A 19,006-nucleotide genomic window follows, 5' to 3' on the forward strand; every position below is an offset into this window, starting at 1 on the left:
GAAGATGTGCCTATGGATGGGAAGTCTGGAGCAGAGACTGCCCGTTTGTGACGACGTGTCGGTGAGATATCTGGCAGAAGGAAGTCGCCTCGAGACTGGGAGCGTTGACTCGAGGATGGTATGTGAAGTCTATGGTCGAGATTGGTCAGTTTGAAGCTCTTGGAACCTCCTGGAACGTCTTGGATTCTTTGACGCTTTGGTATCGCCCGTCTTTTCAGGCTCACATCACTTTTTCTATTTGGGCAGAGAGAGAGAGGATGTGAAAATTTCTCTCACTTGGAGGAAGTTCGAGGAAGGCACAGGAACGAAAGGAGAAAATGGGACGTACGCGGGAGACTCTCTTCTTTAAATAGGAGAGAAACACCTTGCCTCCCAAGTCGAACGAAAGAAGTGAGCTGTAGAGGAACAGAAGCCTGGACTTGCTGCTCGAATATGGGAAGAAAAGGAAAAAGAAGGGGGAGAAAGGGGAGGAGAGGTGGGAGGAGGGTCCTTGCCATGAGAAAATTATTGTGAACATTTTGACAGAGCTCACAAGGGTTCAAATATGGCCCGAAATGGAAGGAACGACGTGAGTCAATGCAAACGAAGGGACAGCTACGTAGTAAAGGGGTTGTTTCCAACTTGGGACGAGTTGTTGCGTAGGCTGCTCAGATCCAACTCAGAGGGAAGGAGCAAGCGACGTGAGGTAAAAACTGGGAAGGTGCGAGGTGAGGACAATGTGACAAGAGCCTCATTGAGGAACTACCTGACAACGCAAACCCGCCATGCGCTCTTTCTTATTGAGCGGTCACAATAACAAATGACGCCGTGGCAAAATAGCTGGCCATTTGCACAGCCGATGCCGAGTGATGATAAGTACAAATGCAGTGGCATACGCCTGATTGGAGACTTGTGCACATATAAAGCGACAATAATGCGACAATGAAAGGGAAATCGGCCATCCACTCTGGCAAAACGCCAAGCTGCTTACCTTGAAGGGCTTTGGAAATAGTCGGTCTCTTCGGGTTGTCCTGACCGCTGGATGAGCATGGCGTCAGATGGTGACTGGGCCCGGCCGGGTGACCGTGGGCTGGGCCCAGGCGATCCGCCCATGGACATGTCATGCTGTGACCGGACAGGCGTTGGTGACTCTGGCTGGAAATTCAGCCGGTCTGCCTCGCCACCAGCACGCTCATGCGACGGCGGAAGCTGGGTTGCTGTAAGAGAATACTGCTGCAGCTTGAGCTGGTGTTGGTGCTGTTGGTACTGGAGACCCTGGCATGGTACTATGCTCGCCGGAATACCGCCAATGCAGGGCTCGGAAATCCGCGTCTCCAGGAGCGAAAAGTCAGCAATCAAATTGGACAGCGGCTGGTTCTCGGACACAGTCGACAGCGACGAGATGCGCGAGTGGGTGACTGAGTTGTTGGACGATGCGTTGGTGTACGCCGACGACAAGCTGCTCCGGCTGTCGGAGAATTTGTGCCGCGGCGATGTGCTACCACCGGGCACCGCTGTTGAGGCAGTGTCGATGCTTTCGGGAAGTGTTGTTGATGCCATTGACGATGGCAGCACATGCAGTGTGTTTGGTGATGTCTGAACAAGCTTCTTTGTGTTGTCGAGCGCCATCGACAGCGAATAGCCGCCGGCATCCCACGGTGTCCGATTCCGGTTCGGGGCCCGTGAATCGCTTGACCGGCGGGACGGTGTCTTCTCCAGCGGGGTTGCAACCACGCTCGACGGGGCCGTGCTGTCTCCTGTCGTTGCCGATGGTGTCTGCGCCGAGTCTGTGAAGTCGTCGTCGCTGCTGTCTTTCCGTTCGTGAATCATTTCCAAATTCGGTTCCAGAGCCGCGGCCGTTGAGGCCGTGTTCAGCATCGCAGTCACATCCATCTTGTCGGGTTCAGCGATTTTCCGTAGCAGATGGTCTTGTTTTCCTGACTTGTTGTTTAATGCAGATCGAGAGTCGCTTATCAAAACAAGCTGTGACCGACAATTAACAGTCAAAGGAACTGTGATTGTCTCGAGACGTCGAAGATGTAAGTTGTAGGACTTCTTCAAACGTTACCCCAATGTATACGTCGAGACGTTGCGAGAATACAAAGGCGACAGTTGATAGAAACATAGACGCTGGCCACCGCACCTGTTCGATCCGGATCGATTCGTCTTCTTTACTTGTTGCTTTTGTCGTTGTACAAGAATCTTGGTCTAGATCGTCTTTTCTCTTTAGTCCGATGATTCATAGCAGTAGGCGAACATGCGTGATTGGTATCGTCCGACTCGGGAACAACAAGAGGGAAAACAAAGGGAAAAAAAGACGGCGGTAGTGAGAGAGAGAGATGAAGGGACGAGCCCAGATAAATGAACAACGGCAGGAGGCTGCTTGCTGCAAATCGTTCAGATGTCAAAGTATGGGAGATCCCCAGACTTTTGTGTTTGATCCGGGCCCAGGTGGGTTGTCAAACAAAAGGAAGATGACAGAAAATAAGAATGTGGCAGTGCCAAGAGAGAGAAAGAGAGTAAAGAAAGAACAAAAAATTACAAAAAATGTGGTTGAAAAGGGGCCAAGACCGCAAAACGAAGAGAAAATGGTGGGTAGAGACAAGGAGAGAGAGAGGGAAGGAGGGATGCACTGTCCACAGTAAGTTGAAAGGACGAAAAGCAAAGGTCAACAGTGCTCCCGGGATCGACGTTTGAGAGATGCACTGACGGACCTTTTGACGATTGAAACAGCCGAAACAACTATGATCCTGGATATGGTGAACGGGTCTCTTGCTGTCCCAGCGGTCGCGAATGGTGGTCGAGGTGGCCGTCGACGTGGTTTAGGTTTAGAGGTTGGAAGAGCAGGGCTGAAAAATCAATGAAGGTCGAGGAGGACGAGGGTGCTGACGATGGATGGTGGAGACAGATGTCCCTTCGAGCCGGATGCTGTCGAAGCCGACGAAGCAAGAAAGTCCAAGCCCCCCGCGCTACTTGAGTTCGAAAGAAGACAGGCGAGGTGGGAGGGAGACACGAAGTCGGCGAGCGATACCGAAAGAAGGATCAATTATGAGGGTTAAGAGAAGGCCCGGGATCTCGCCTCGTTCTCGACTCTCTCGACCAGGCTCTCCCAGGCTCGGCTATGTCACGGACGGCCCCACGGACAACGCTGGGATGCCACGCTCGCTCAGATGTTAACGTTGAGGCCGACGAAGAAGGATGAGTTCGATTTGAAAGTCAAGTTCTCTTCGAGACGACGACCGTGATTCAATCAGAGGGCGACATACGGTAGGAACGGATACAGAAAAAAGAATGTAATACCAAGAAGGCGAGAGAATACTGAAAGGATATGTCGAAGCGAGGATGCTGAGGTCGAAGACAAGGGGTGAAATTCCGCAAGAAAGGATACGGCCGTGCCTGTTCGAATGTCTGGATATTCAAACAAAAAGGTTGAAGAGCCCACCTGGTCCAGGACGTACATCTGGAGAAGTACATGGACGTTGGGTAGTTGGGTAGGGCCGGAGGGGGGAGGGGGGGCGTGTGAAAGACGGAAGGTAGTAAGTGGTGCAGGCAAGGAGGGAGAAGGGGGGGGGGTGTTTATTGTTAACAATGGTGTAAAAGGGTTCTTTCTGGAACCCGAGGCAGAGGCAGGAAGGGTTTTACTTGTCATAAGATGTCCAAAAAAGGGAATGGCAGCGACCCGCACAGGCCGCAAAACGGACCAGAGACAAAAATACAAGGGCTTCTGACAATGGATTGTGATGTGAAGATGGGGATGCAAAAACGGGGGGAAGAAGAAAAGACACGCTGATAAAAGGGAGACACAAAAGGTAGAAGAAACAAAAAACCGGCTGTGGATGGAAAGTGGTCGAGAGGTAGGAACGAGAGGACAAGGGAATGGTGCTGCGGCGACGACATTGACAGTGGCATTTTGTTCTTCCTTCTCCTTCCTGCAACCGCACCCCTTTCGTCTTTAGCTTCCGCCTTCTCCCTCTGGAACCCGTACACGGACGACGACGTAACAGAGCGAAGGGAGGGTCGTAAGATCGGTACCAATCGCTGGACAAGGGACACACACAAACAAGAGACAGGAACGGAGACAAGCCCAAGACAAGGGTATGTGCCCCCTCGACACCTGGAGCCTTTTCCCTTTCACCTCTGTTTATTGTCAAAAATCTAGCAGCCCTAGGTGCAGGTCAGTGTGCGTGTGTGCGGGTCCGGGTGCAGGTACGGCGTACAGGTTGCAGCTTGTTCGGTTTCTTGCTTGTCACTGGTGCGCGCTGAAGGGGGGAAAGGAGGTGGCTGAGAGGACAGTGGACCCAGCAAACAAAAGGTCTACCATCTAGTGCAGTCGAGCAAGATTCGGCAGGAAGGGTGCGGATGCATGATGCAGTCTCGTCGGGCAACGTCTTTTTTTTAGTCAGGCCGTGTCGTTCCAAACTGTGCTGTAGCTGGGATGGTAACGTCAGGCCCGCCAGGTTAGAGGTGGGTAGGGGTGGGACGTACACTTGTAAAATAAATAAATTCAAAAAAGTAGAATAAATAATCGCTAGAAGAAGGAGAGAAGGAGAGGGAAACAGTAGGCAGTGGCAGCTTCCGCTAGAAGGGATAGCAAGCAGACCAGCAGGGACCGCGTACATGAGTTTGTGCGTTGTGCGCTGAGCGTGTGTGTACGAAGTACATGTGTTCCATCATGTCAACATGACTCCTGATTGTAGATTTCGTTTAGGTTCTCGGCGTTCAGAGCCGTAAGAGTTGTGAATGTCGCAAGAGTGCTAGCCGCCTCTGTTGGATGTGTCGTAGTCGCTTTGGAGGCGACGTAAGAAAAGCCGTCTGAACCCTCATGATCTCCACAGGGAAATAATGCAAGAGAGTCTGGGAGCCCATGCAAGACAAGTTGTAACATACTGAATTTTGTCGACTAAAGCCCCAGAAACCTTTCGAGGCCAAACCAGCAAGGGGGTTTCCCCTGTCTTGCTCTTGACTCGCTTTCTACTCCCCACTTCTCCCTACTTACACCCAAACACATGCAGGTCGGCAGCTGGGACAACATGACAGACTAACGTTTCCATTGGTGTCTGGTTGACCGTGCAAGGGAGCCCTGGAGGGCCTGGAGGTCCACTGTATCTTATGGGGATCCCGAATGGACAGAAGGAAGAGATGGGGAGAAATAGGATGGATGTTGCCCTGTCAAATGCTAATACCGCTGTTAATGTTGCATACATTCGCGAGGCCAGGTCACCTGTCAGGGCTATGTGTGTGTTCTAAACAGATTTACATTGCGTGTGGCTTTGATTTTTGATGGTGGTGTTGGTGACGACGACAGAAGACGAGGCGCAGCATGTTTAGGATCGACGAACTGAGACAGGGTTGGGGTGCTTGAAACTGACGACAGACACGTTCGTCCACAAGGTCCAGCGTGTGCGATTGTGACCAGAGCGTGCGCGTCCAGTGCGTCCAGCGATCTCACACTGGCCGCTTGAACTGTCCACTACTGGTCCGGTTTTTCTGCGAGTTCCAAGTTGTAACCACTTGTTGCATAAGTTGCGTATTGGGTTGATTAGTACAGGGCCTGGATCTGTGTTAGTGGTCTCTTTGTTTCCGTCTCTCGTATGGTTGGATAAGCACTGTTCCGTTGGTCGTTCAGTTGTCTACGGCCGCATGGTTGACAATAAAACCGAAAACAAATTGGAGAGAATAGGAGGCACAGCAAGCACAAGCAAAACAACAAACAATAAAAGCGAACCAGTTGCGTGGACTGCCGCAAATTCCGAAAAACCCGCGAGGAAGTGCCTCTTTTGTTGGGCTGAGAGGCACTTTCTCGTAATCCAACAGTGCGCTCCTATCAAGTGGAACAAAACGAGCTGTTCTAGAAAAAAATAGTGGCAACAGGCAACGCTGGCTCGCCTAGAGAAATAAATAGCATCCAATAAATTGATCTGAGGCGTAAAAAACAGGGCCCTGGCTGACTGGCTGACTGGCTGACTGGCGTGGTCCCTGTCCTTAGTGGTGTCGACTCGTATCCGTCGAATCCAATGTAGTTTTGGCGGAGTTGGTTGTTATCCGCATCGAAGACGGCATAGGTTGCTATCTTTTACCGTTGTTATTTCGAAGTCAGTGGTTTTTTTTTCTTCTCACTTTTTGACACTTCGGAAAACCTGCCAGGGTCTGGAAGCGTCCTGTTGGTATTACCGGATTGACCTTGGCAGGCGAGAGGAACTAGTCAACAAATTTGTTGTGAGAAGTTCCGTGAAAGCTGTTCTCGCACACAGTGTGGAATCAACGCCTGTCCAAGCTGCCGAGGTTCGCATCCCCAGCCCTGGCTGCCTGGATACATACCAAGAACCAATAGTCCGTGAAGAAGCCGAGCAACAACAAAAAAACCACCTCGAAGTGCATTGCACTGAATTGTAGAGAGTGTGGAAAATATGGAGACGACGCAGAAAATTGAGGTCGGGCAACGTCAACACCAGCGACTCAACGAGAACGAGGCGAAAACAACAATAAAACTGGACCTCGCCCATACTTAGCAAGACCATCTAGGCCATCATCAATGGCCATTGCCACTCGCAGATGGTGGTACATTCCCCAGAGGAGTGAATAAGAAATACATAAGTATCTGGATTTTCGCCGATGAAAGAACCTCGAGAGCTCGATAAACGTCCACACCTTGTCCCACAGCTATGTGTTGATCGTCATCGGGCCTTCCGTCCCAGTGTGATGCGTGTTTTGCCCCTCGTAGATACCGTCTTTTGTTATTCTCGTCATCGTTCCTCAAGTGTTTTCTCGGCCCTTTGCGAGGTACATCTCGACCATTTTCAGGGCGTCTGAAAGGCACACCTGGGGCTGGCGTGAGCGTTACGCCCGCGTTGCGTACATACGCCTGTCGAAGAAGAGCGCCCCGCACACTATACGCGTACATTCCGTATGCAAGCGATGTCTTGTACACATTGTCAGCGCGCATCTTCGTAGCTTGCTACTCTATGTTGAATATCCTGGTACACAAGCTCACGGACTTCGTGTATTTGTGCCCGCGTGTGCTGCAACGTCCTGGCGGCACTCTTTGGCAACATCTCATAAAGACAGCAAGCATTTCCGAGCATGATACGAAGTAAAGGAGGGTGGGAGGTTGACTGAGAGACGATGCCTCTCGCAAAGCCCCGTTTTTCGTCCCGTTGGGCTGGCGGACTTGGAAGGATCACAATTGCGTCGTTTGTCGTCTTATGCAGGTGTCCTGCACGCATGCGACTGATAATCCACTGCATCCTTCTCCATGTCGTAAAAAAAGCAAGAGCATCTCAAAATGTATGGACACTTCGCGGATTGCAAGAGGAGACATAGCGATTGGTCGCTGAGAGGTTTTTGCTGCTGTTTCAGATATGCTCGAGACGGCAAGGGGCCTGCGGCAAGGGTGGGGGAGGGGAAGAATTGTGAGCCTAGCAGGGGATGGATGCCGACGCCATTCCTGAAAAAGACGAGTCTTGCGGGCATTGCGTTGGTTAATACGGGAAACGTCACGGGCGGCTGAGAATGGACGCCAACATCTGGGTTTCTGTTAGCAAGGGCGTATCAGAACCGATCATTAAATTGGCTGCATGGAGGGCTGAAGGGAAAGCGATTCAACACGCGGCACAACAAATACAGCTAAACAACAGACGGCAGACAGTATTCGGAGTAAAGCAGAACGTCGTATATGTGGATGAGATGCATAGAACCAGTGGAAGGCGTGAAAGAAGCAAATGGACATGACACACATCAAAAGGAACAATGCAGCTAACAAAATGTGTGCAGTAATGTGTCGAGCAGCCGTGTATATATGTTAGCGCAATAGTCCTCGCCCTTCATCCCCGACATGAAAGGTGATAAATATCAAACGGCGGCCTTTCGGGGACGAAAGCCAGGGCCAGTGCCGCACGTCCTTGTGAGGGTCCCCACGTACCTCAAATACCTCGATACCGCGACGCCCGACAGCGTTTCAGCACACGCTTCCATCCAGACTTTAGGTCTGCGGCAATAGATCGCCCGCTTGGCCTGACCAGGGCCCCCAAATTCATGCGTTCATCCGTGGCAGATGGCGTTTGGCATCTGGCAGACCAAAGAGCTCCTTGCTTGTGTGTCTTGGATGATTCTTAGATGGCGTTCATGGGACAAGGCGAGCCGCCTTGGGTAAATCGCAGGAAATTAAAGAAAACAGCAGACTGGGTATGAGAAACAAGAGAGGTCCGAGAGCAGACACACCCCGTTCCGAGAATCGGGTCGCAACGCGGCGCTTTGCGGTGAGAAACAAGCTGCAGAAGTAGGAGAAGAAACACTGTTTAAGGTGATGTTGGCTTTGGCTCTGAGTCTGCTTCTGACCTGTTTAACCTCGGAACGTTTTGACGTATAATTTGTCTGGGTCTGGATTGTTCATGTGCGATTGTCTCAGCACAGGTAGTGGTGAGATGTGTCTTGCGTTACCGACGTAGACAAGGAGCACAGGAAACATATTTAAGAACAGAGGAAACAAGATGCACTTCGAAGCGTACAGGTGGATAGACATGCAGGCAATATTTTGCTACTTTTCTCCGTCCCTTTGCCCCTTTATCAATTCACCGATCCTCGCGGGCAAGTGCGATCTGCTCGATAAAATGACTTTTGGCAGTTGCGACCTCAATCGTCCCCTCCCGCAAAGTCTCGACCAGTCCTTCCGTCTGTACAACAACTGTTGTGCCTGTCGCTCTTCCCTTGCTTTTCCGGAGCCGGTCGGTGGTTTCACTGCCTCCCTTCGTTCGTAGTTTCCCCTTTTTCTCAGTTGAATGTCCTTATTTTCCTTTTCACCCCTTGTTTTGAAGCTTTATATCGCTCTTTCCCTTTTCTGTCATTTTTGTCTCAGAACCCCTACCCTTCAGCTCGCTGGGCACGTGTCAAGCCAAAACAGTGTCTCAACCGTCGAGATAAGCTTTTTTAGTGCGCTCTGGGGAGCCCGGCATGTTTATCTTTCTCCCTTCGCTCTACAAACTCCAAACACCGTCACTGTCAGGTCTGTTTGACATTAAAAACCCACGTTTGTCGTCGCAGGCGCCAAGTGAATGGTCCAATCGCAATCCCAACGCACCAGGTCAAGCTTGACCTTCGACACAATTGCTCCGACCCGATTTCCTCGTGCGTCAGGAGTCCTTGTTGTTTCACAGGGAGGGAGGACAAGGAGAGGAATGCAACATGGTTGAAAGTCGCAGAAGACTCTGTCAAGATTGCTAGACAGCTGTTTTACTCCGCCGGAAGAGAAAGGACAAGCAAATCAGCTCCCGATACCGATGTACGGAGGAACTGGAGCCCCGTACATCTCTCTATCGTCCTTTTGTTCCCTTTTTCCTCGCCTTCCCGCAATGTTACCGTGCTGCCCTCGACCACCGATCCCGTCCCGATTGCCACAGGACAAACAAACGTCTAGAGGAAAGTAAACTAGTGTTACACCGCATACATATATATGCAGTCTCCGCTAGCCCATTTTTCTTGCTTTGCCTTGCTTCGCCTTGCCTACGGAAAGGTCTCCCAGGTGTGGCCGGACTCGTCGTTGCTTCTCTCGCCATTTCTGTCCTCGCCCTGTTTGCGAATCCTTTGTAAGTCACATTAAAAGACTTCCTCGACCGGATACATAACAGTCGTTGGAAGTGCAAAAGAAGTGGCATGAGGCGGTCAAGTACAAGTATATAAATCATCCAGTCAGAGCCTAGTAGCCCGCCAACCCAGATGAAAAGAGAAGCTAAGTGTATCAAGAGAGCCCTCATTGTTTCGACTTTACGGTCCCGACTTGGGTGCTCGGCTTAAGAAAAAAATAGCTGGCAAGCAACACCCCACGAGCAAAGGATCGGAGGCCAAAAGGTAAGCATATGTGTGTGCCACCCAGCGATCCCATTTGGCAAAGCCCAACGCAACCCGTGCTTCCTGGGACCATCTCTTGGCTGCGTGCGTTACCATTGGTTTTGCTAGCCAGTTAGCCAGCTCGTTCTTTAGCAAGATCCGACTCAGGATGATGCCAAGACCAGACGACGCGGACAAAATGCACACACAACCCAAAGCCCTCTAGCAAGTCCTTCTCGATCCTGGCTGTCCACCCTTTGGCCGCCTCACTAGACTTGGCGCAACCTCCGTCGATGTGATCTTCTTATTTTCCGTCCTCGACCGGCGGGACGTGACACGGCATGGCCTACTGTTTCGGTCATGTGCAAGCGCCATCCTTGCATATTTTCGTCCATATCTCAGAATTCGAAAATAGGGCTTGCACGGAAAGGTGACCATGGAGGAAGCTGCACCCACTAGGAGCAGCACACCCGGTCTGCCTAGGTACGGATATGTAACAAAGGCTGCTCTGCTTCTGCCATTGTGGGTGACAGTATGCATACATCGGTGTGTCATATAATTACTTGCTGTGTTTATCGATTTGCACAAAAGACATTCACCTGGGTCACCCGAGCCGAGGATTCCATACTATCTCACTCATATACCCTCATCCCCACGCTCTGTCGATTTCTTTGCATCTTCAACATGCATTTGCCCTCTCCACAAAGGGACTCCACTCGCCGCCGATCCGTCTGAAGAATACCCACCAATTTTTTTCGCTTGTTTCCATCACCCCCTTCCCCGTCTCTTCCGGCGATTCATCAACCGATGCATCCAGTCGCAATTTGGTCACTTTAAATTGAGCTTCCAAATGCCTTTTGTGATTTGACAAATGTTTCGGATAGAGAAGTCTACAGAGTGCAATGCACAGTATGGGTAGTCTACTTCCAAGATGGAGTCCGCCTGCCGCCCCTGTTTCTCGTCGTGCCAGATCCGTCTCTCAGACTACAAAAATAAAGTACCTCTGAAGTGGTATCAGACAGGTGTTCGGATGACCAGGGCAGACAGACCATCGAGGGGTCGGACCAAGAGCCGATCAGGCCACGTCTGGTCTGACCTGCGGGCCTTGTCCTGTCAGGAAAAAGAAAAGCAACTTTCTCCGCCGTTGTTAACGAAATACCAGCTGATGCACCACGCCATGGCTCTTTGTGCAACAAACGAAAAGAAGGAAAGTCGTTCGAAAAAGAACGAAAAACGAAAAGAAAAGGAAAAAATAGAAGGAGGGTGTACGGAGCACCTTTCAACAAAGGACAACCAATCGCCCAGCAGCCGGTGGCTTAGATAATGTTGCCGTCAGCAGTCACGAATTACCGATTACTCTTGATTACTCTCAAGATTGTTTTTCTGCCCTTACCCTGCAGTCGGGGTCCGTCCCTTGGGTACGGATCGCGGTTACTTGATTTTCTATTTTCTTTTCATAGTGATTATCGAACTCATTGTGGACGATCCTACGAGGATGACGAGAGGTTTGCAACCGGGGACTGGTGTCCTGTTTTCTTTTTGGGACCCAAGCCCGCGTTCACCTAATAACAACAGGGTAGGATAAAGTGCTCAAAAAGATTAAAATACATGTATGAGACGAGAAGCGAGGAAAGCCTGACAAGGATCAATGAGACGTGAGAAGATTGAAGAACAATCAGGGACGAGTCAACTGGTCGAGCAAATACGGAAGTGGGACCAGAAAAACAAATAGTCCTATGCGAGCGGAATGAGTACGGAAGGCCTGGGACAACAACAGCAATAAGGACATGGATTAACCAGAAAGAAAAGAAAATGAGAAAAAAAAAAAGAAAAGAAGTCTCCTTTGACCACGTCGTTTTTTCTACATTTGGTCTACTTCAAACAAATGCTGCCTGTTCATCGCTCGTCCACGCGAATTGAGACGACAGATAAAAAGGAGGCTAACAGGCGTTGAAGGTGGTGGGTTGGGACGAGAATAGCAACATACAAAGGAACCGGATGACGAGGCACAGACACGCAATGGAGCCTGCAAAGGGCGAAAAAATGGGGCAAAGTGGACACCGTTGGCGCGGAGTTGTCAATGCGCTACTCCGCAGTTGTACTGCCGTTTAGGGCACTAACAAGTCCCACGAAACGTCCAGTGTATGATGTATTGATGGATGGCTGTTTTGGAAAGTCACCAAAAGGCTCTCCAGAAAAGAGACATATAAATACGAGGCGGTGACGAGGCGACGACCGAATATATCGTGCACCGGGCTCTCGCGTTGGGGGCAAAGAAAGCAATGCTGCTCAGCACGAAGTGTGCCTTTATTTTATTTTTCTTGTTCTTTTTGTTCTTTTCGTTCTGGCCCCGGCACTCGGCCGCGTCTCGCTCGCCTTTCTTTCCTGGAGGAGCGCATTCTAGGCTCGGGCCAAATATGTGACATATGCTGATGGCGACACAATGGACGCTTCTTTCGGTTGGTGAGCGCCAGGCAAAGAATTATCTCAGGGAATTAAAGGACGCAAAAGACCTTGACATACTGTAGAAGGCAGTTATTGCAACCGTTTTGTCTCACATATTATCTGCGCCTGACCTGTCATCCAGGGAGCATACGGAATATGTCTTCCTACATCCGTCCATCTCTGTCGGGATGGGCAGGAACGTGTCGCCTCACCCTTGCATTTTGTTTATTTTTTCAAATATGCCTTGTATTGTCCTTCTATTCCCTTACTTTCTATCTCATTCTTATTTTGGACGCACCGTGAGAAAGGTCCCTTCGTGCCAGTCGAGTCGCTCGTCGAGGCCGTGTAGGTCAGAAGCCCATCTCTCGCCTCTAAGCCACGTTTATTTTAGCATCACCGCGTTCAAACGACCATCAGACAGCTCACCCTATTAGTAGGGATGCCCTGTGTACTACCAACTGCCTGCGATATCCCTGCGTCAGGGCGTTTTGACAACATGACCTAAAGAATGTTGCTAGTGCACCTGATGCAGACGACGTACGCGTACATCAATCTGCGTGGGAATCTATGTGCCACGCTTCACGTTCGTGTTCAGTTCATCACATTAGTTCCTCGTATTTTGCACACTATTTTACCTCGTTTGGTTGTTGCCTAGATGTGTATGCTGGAGTCAGCGACGTGTGAGTTCAAAATTACGAAGACGGTCCGGAGAGGCCGCGTAAAGGGCAACAATATGGCATGATATCGCTAAAAGAAAAGTCCTCACAAGAGTCAGGTATCTGTTGCGCGTTTCGGATGCCGTAAAAGAAGAGTCGGGCGCTGACAGACTCGGTGCCGAAGAACAACGGCCATCGCAAAGACAAAACACCAAAATACATTCGGGCAAACGAGACCATTGACCTGGTTGCAAGCATTCTGCACCAGCCGTTTGTCCCGTTCATGCGCAGTACGAAGCTGCATATCGCGTTGCATACTGCATTGCATGGTATTCTGATGTACTTTAGCATTTTGCATTGTCCAGACATTCTGTCTGCAGGGGAAAAACGCGTCTCATCTAAATGAAGACATGAGGAAAAGGACTGGCTGAGCAAGTACCGGTACATCCAAATGAAGACAAATGACATCGTAGCCATGTCTTTCTAGTAAATACTGTGATCATCACGAGCTATCGTGTCGACGTTCAAGGTCTAACGTCGACGTCGAGTCGACGTGTTTGGTACGGCATCTTCCATCTCTACGCATCTTCACAGCTGCTCAACCATTAATCAAATTGTCATTCAGATGTTCTTCTACAAGCTACGGCACTGTCTAAATGTTCAATGAGAGCATTGGCTGCTCGGGGGACCAAGTATGTCGTAGACACAAAGTAGAAGCTCATAAAGTAGTCCGCCTGTACGCTGGACGCTGGTAAGTGTGGTGCCCTGTGTAGCCCTTCGTTGTCGTTTTGTTTTGTGTATATGTTTGCATGGTGGGACCATCGAATGTCGTTGATATCAGTTGGATGTCCTCGATATTTGTCCCTTGGCTTCTTACCCAACGTCGTTGCCCGACCGTGCAACCGTTGCCCAATGACGAACAAAAAGTGTTCTAGACTCAGAAGAGTAGACAGAAGGAAACTATGAACCGAGTTGCCACTTGCTTGTCCATCCTTCCCGCTCATGGACACTATCAGTGTCGTTGCCAGGCTTCCAAAAGGTAGGGATCTGGAAGATGTACAGGACATGATCTTAAGGCCATCGTTTCGTCCGCTTTCAAGCCTCCTATGTTGCCACATATTTGTGTTTTGCGTTTTGAATAGTGCACGCCCTCCATTCGGGCGTTGCTCGCGTCAGAATCACGTCATCTGATGATAATGGCGAAACGCTGTTGGGCGTGGGCTTCCAAAGGTCCACTTGTAGTTTGCTTCGTGCTCTTTTTTACTTTTCACTTTTGACATTTTTATCTTGCTTTGTGTTAGCCGTCTCTTGTATGAATGTCTCGTGTTTCCTTCTCGTCGTTTCTCGATGTCGTGGCCTATTCTATCTGAGGCTGCAGCGACAAGGAAAAGGAAGAGCGAGTGGTTACACGTAACAATCACTGGGCACGCTGCCACCCGGAGGATGACTCTCCTTGTTTTCAACTCCAACATGTCCTCGTTCTGATATCCGTGACGTTATCGTGTACGTTCTCTATTTTTGATCGTTCCCTTTGTCGGTCATTGTAAGTTGGCAGATCCATTCAATGTTCTTGCCTGCGGAGGGCGTACTTTTCTATGTACTCAACTCACACATCCCACATTTCACGAGAGCCACGTCAATCCGTGAAAGCCTGACGCGTCTATAGAAGCAAACACAAACGACACACACCAATGACAGCCTGTACATGTATGTATGCAACAATGTGGCCTGCTATTAAGAAAAACGTAAAGAAGGCAAGCGCAGGACTCGTAGCCCGAAAAATGCAAGTTCGAGGAAATAAACAGACTCGCAGGCAAAAGTTGCAAGCTGCACAAAAAATGCTAGGCAAAAAAACATGACAGTAGACATGGACATACCACAGCAGCTCCCTCACAACTGCACGCTGGTGGAGGGGGTGCGGTTGGATGGCCCACGTAGATGCGCCGACGAACCTTTGAACAGGCTCTGCCAGATGTAGGCCTCGCTCAGCAGCAGCTCAATGTCCTTTTCCGTCCAGTCGCGCGTTGGCAGCGACTGCAAGAACATCATTATCTCCTGGAAGTCCATGCCACACAGCTTGCTCGACCACTTGACGAGAAACGCGGCGCAGACGTAGAGATGGAACTCGGAGAAGCCGTTTTCCTCGGCCTGTTATAATATGTCAGCTACATTTTCTGCCCTCATATAGAACAAAAGGAAAAGGAAAAGAAGAAAACAAACAAACACAAGGCCAGGAACAGGAGAGGGCGAACGACGACTTACCATATATGTATCCCACATGCGGATGGTGTTCTTGACGCTGATCTCGCGCATCAGCAAGCAGTTCATCCACCGGAAACTGAACTGGATGAACTCGACGTGCTCCTTCTCCAGGTGCTGGGCCAGGGGCGCATCGATCCGCGATGTCAGGTCCCGCAGCGCAGCCACCTGTCGCTGGATCCCCGGCTGCGCCACAATGTAGTGGTCTTGGATGCCGTCCAGCAACTTGGTCAGACACCAGAACGAGTCCGCCTCCACCGCATCGAGCACCGCCCGAGGCAGCTGTCCAGGGTCCATGCCCGTTTCAATGTCTGGGTCGGCAATGTACACGCCCAGAAACACCTGCCAGAACGGCGTCACCAGATCGTTGATGCCCTGTACGTAGCCGCTCGCCGGGTGCCGCACCGCCCACACGTACAGAATGCGCTCCAGTGACCGCTGCGTCGCCTCGTACCCGTAAAGCTCAATGTGCGGGTTCGTCCGCGGCACGTCAATGCTGATCTGGTGCCACACGGCCTCGTCCAGTCCCCGGCCGCGGCTGCTTGAGGGCGTGTTGCTGGCCGACGCTTTTTGTCCGGCCGCACTGCCGGACAGTCCACTACCACCACCACCACCACCACCATTACCACTTCGGTCAAACGCCTGTCGCACACCATCCAAGTATTCCTTCCGTTTCCGTTCCAGCGTGGCCACCCGGCGTTCACTACTGGTCGGAAGATAGCTCAGGAGCAGCTGCCAGGTCATGGCCCGTACCTCCTGCGGGATGCCCGACCAGGCCAGGGACCGTAGGTCGGCTAGTGGGATGGTGGACGCCTGCAGCAGCTTCTTGAAACGGTTGATTCGGTGTATTCGCGAGTTGATCGCCTCAATCTCCTTAGTGGTCGCGTTTGGTGGTATGGCAGTGTGGTCAATCAGGTGTAACGCGTTGGCTGGGTCGCGCAGAATGTCCTTGTACTGCGGCCGCAGGATCTTGCCTTCGCTCTTCTTGGGAACCGGGTAGGACGGCGCGGGACGCTCGACAGCGATGTCGGCACTGTTTGAGTAGCGCCGGGTCTGCAACCCGCCGAGGGGTGACGCCATGTCATCGCCGAAGTCGTCGTGGTCCAGTGTCGCGAGGGACGCGCTATGGCTGCCGCTCTGGCTGTCGCCGTGACCGCCGCTTCCGCCTCCAAAACTGCCACCCAAACTGCCACTGATACTGCCACGGCCACCAAGACCACGGCTCGGTACTGTGGTGGATCGTCTGTTACCTCCATTACCCGCCTCGCCGCCTCCTGCCGCGGCCGCCAACCGCCTTGTTCGTCGCTTCATATTGGACAGGCTCGGCAGACCAAAGTCGTCGCCGTCGTCTTCGTCGTAGCCGTATACATCTTCCGACTCATCAGCGTTCCAATCGTCGTCGGTGTTCGTCAGAAAGTTCTTGTAATTCCGCGGGTTCGACTTGGACGCGCCGTGTTTTGATGGTGGCGTGTTGTGGCTGTTAGGGGCGGTATGTTGCTTGCTGGAGGAGGGTGGAGTTCGTGGTCGTCCAGAGGACGAGCTTGATATGTTTCTACAAACTCCGTGTCAGTGATAAAGGACCCTGGAAGTAGCTCAGTACCCAGAGTCCGAATCGCAAAGTCCATCGGCGACATACAGAGAATCAAACTTGAGAATGTCGGCGTGCGAGTAAGCTGCTCCGACGACAATACCGGGATCGCGCCGGCCGCCGCTATCAGAGCTCGTCTTAGGCGCGGTCTCGCGGGGCGGCGGTCGCCAGAAGGGTGATGTGGAACTGCAGATGTGTCAGTACGTATGCATGACAGCAGCGGACGCACAGGACAGGCGCAAAAAGCACTTACTCGGCTCTGTCTGCGCGAGAGAACGAAAGCAGAAGGTTAGTAAACAAACGGTGCAATGCTGTATACGACAAGGCCCGACGTCAACATACCAACTTGCACCATCTCCTGTTGCTGCTGGGAGCTTGTCAGCACGGAGCACTGTCACATAGACTTGAGGACCTTCAGTCAACAGGCAAGGCAGCTCACCTGCTGATTCGGCGGCTTCTTGCCGCCGCCCGAGGAAGAGAACATCTCGGAGTCAGCGCTGGGGACGGCTCTGCTGCTGGGGCGGTCGCCGTGACGGGTTCATATGCTCATTGTGGACAAAACGGCCAGGCAATGGAAGGTCGAGCTGGATCAGACGGTCGGTCAACGGCGGTCACGAAAGGTCGGCAAGACGGTAAAGGAGAGGGGCGAGTCCTTGGCCACGAGTCTAGAGCTCTGTCGATGGCGAAGCGGGTCGGTCTGCAAGTCCTGCTGCAGTGTGCGAGCGCTTGTTGTCCGTTTCTCAGTCGTTTGGGAGCTCAAAGGCACATCGACGTCACTCTCTATGTCCGCTTTCGTCTCGTCGTTCGTTCCGCAGGCGGCTTGCCCAGTATGGTTCGAGGTGAATTGGCTGTTGTTGAGTCCCACTAGCCGGTTTGGGGCCAGGTGGCTCACAGGCGGGGGATTGCGCATGTGAGCTGGGTGCTCGGTGGACCCGTGCCGTGCATTATACAGTATGTTTTATTTTGCGCACGGTATGATTTTGGACGACTCATCGCCTCAGGCAGAAAGATACCCCCGTGTGCGCCGGCTTGTTGGTTCCTTCCTCACTACAGCATGCTACATTAGTGAGCTCAGGAGGGGAAGGTGCGATGATGCGGCGCCCTCCGAACCCATTAAGATACCTAACTGCCCTGCCCTTTTCTTTCGTTGAAGCTACCCGCAGCGCTCCGCTCTTCTGCTTCCTACAAACTTCACTTCTCTTTTGCACCCATCGCCAATCCAACGTTCCGACCAGCCTCCCTGTATCAGTATTTACGACTTGCGCCTCTTTCGCATTTGCGCGAATTGTTTGTTGTAGGATAGAGAAAACGAACAGCTCTCGGCGCACAGCTTCGCGACGCATCGTCCCCGAAACACAGCCGCGACCATGACAGAGCCCGAGAACTTTGACGACGAGCTCTTCGCCGACTTGTGAGTGTTCATCGGCTATGTGGATGGGAGCAGCGCGAACTCTTCTGGACTTGATCTCAGTGGCAAAGAAGGGCGGCCGAATTGAATGCGTTTGCTGACGTGTCTCACCCACAGGTACAACGATGACGAACCCTCCGCATCCCGAGCGCCCGCCGCAGCGCCCGCACAAACCGCTCCGCCCGTAGTTGCACCAGCTGCCGCACAGGATCCGGCAAGCAATGACAGTTACGGCGATGACGCCGGCGACCAGGGCGTTGGCGACTACGACGACTCTGCTATGCAGTACGACGACGACGACGATGAAGTGGACTTCAACCTTGGCAACGGCAGCAGCAGCAATAAGAACGCTGGTCCCGGCACAAACGCCGGCGCAGGAACTGGTGCCGGGTCCGGTTTCGGGGCTGGTCAGCACTCAGAAGAGACACCACAGCCAAGCGGCGGTGGCCAATTTTCTGGCGGCCCAAGGCCAGGACCGCTGGCGAACAAGGTTGGTCCCAACTCCAAAGAAGATGGGTACGTATATTTCCTTTGCGATTATGATTGTTGCGTTGCAAGGGCCACCTCGTCTTATGGTCGATTGCGTTCGTGTATCTTTTGCGTGGCATTTTTGGTTCTTCATTTGTTGCCTAAACCCCATAAGTTTCAAATATGCAATTTTTCCCTTGCGGCTCTGGTTTGAAGAGGAGGGAAGCTGCTGGTCTCGGTCAGTGATTTGGACAAGAAAAAAGGAAGAGAAATACAACCTCGATTTGCCAATGGGGGTGCAAAGGAAAGTATGGAGGTGTTTGGCGGGGAAGCACTCGGGGGCAGTTTCTGATCCTGCGGTCGGCTGTGGCCGAAGCGAAAGAG

General features: G+C 51.8%; 5 protein-coding genes across 5 annotated transcripts; 1 reads left to right on the forward strand and 4 right to left on the reverse strand.

The window, feature by feature from the left end:
* Window positions 1-966: 966 nt before the first annotated feature.
* SPSK_05475 (uncharacterized protein) lies at window positions 967-1,872 on the reverse strand (the record flags this gene model as incomplete). Its single annotated transcript, XM_016732220.1, has 1 exon — window positions 967-1,872. The coding sequence occupies one exon, from the start codon at window positions 1,870-1,872 to the stop codon at window positions 967-969; it is 906 nt and encodes a 301-aa protein (XP_016583136.1).
* Window positions 1,873-6,508: 4,636 nt separating this feature from the next.
* Window positions 6,509-6,922, reverse strand: SPSK_10659 (uncharacterized protein; the record flags this gene model as incomplete). Its single annotated transcript, XM_016736982.1, has 1 exon — window positions 6,509-6,922. The coding sequence occupies one exon, from the start codon at window positions 6,920-6,922 to the stop codon at window positions 6,509-6,511; it is 414 nt and encodes a 137-aa protein (XP_016583137.1).
* A 7,867-nt stretch (window positions 6,923-14,789) lies between these two features.
* On the reverse strand, window positions 14,790-17,230 carry SPSK_04986 (GTPase-activating protein GYP1; the record flags this gene model as incomplete). The annotated part of the gene is made up of 5 exons (XM_016731743.1): window positions 14,790-15,047; window positions 15,162-16,710; window positions 16,759-16,932; window positions 17,049-17,137; window positions 17,186-17,230. 5 exons carry the CDS (start codon window positions 17,228-17,230, stop codon window positions 14,790-14,792), a joined length of 2,115 nt encoding a protein of 704 aa, XP_016583138.1.
* A 117-nt stretch (window positions 17,231-17,347) lies between these two features.
* Window positions 17,348-17,656, reverse strand: SPSK_05719 (uncharacterized protein; the record flags this gene model as incomplete). The annotated part of the gene is made up of 1 exon (XM_016732457.1): window positions 17,348-17,656. The coding sequence occupies one exon, from the start codon at window positions 17,654-17,656 to the stop codon at window positions 17,348-17,350; it is 309 nt and encodes a 102-aa protein (XP_016583139.1).
* Window positions 17,657-18,113: 457 nt separating this feature from the next.
* SPSK_05501 (uncharacterized protein) lies at window positions 18,114-18,974 on the forward strand (the record flags this gene model as incomplete). The annotated part of the gene is made up of 3 exons (XM_016732246.1): window positions 18,114-18,157; window positions 18,272-18,670; window positions 18,839-18,974. 3 exons carry the CDS (start codon window positions 18,114-18,116, stop codon window positions 18,972-18,974), a joined length of 579 nt encoding a protein of 192 aa, XP_016583140.1.
* Between the last annotated feature and the right edge of the window lie 32 nt (window positions 18,975-19,006).

The sequence above is a fragment of the Sporothrix schenckii genome (genome assembly GCF_000961545.1).
Source record: "Sporothrix schenckii 1099-18 chromosome Unknown Cont49, whole genome shotgun sequence".
Taxonomy (NCBI): Eukaryota; Fungi; Ascomycota; class Sordariomycetes; order Ophiostomatales; family Ophiostomataceae; genus Sporothrix; species Sporothrix schenckii.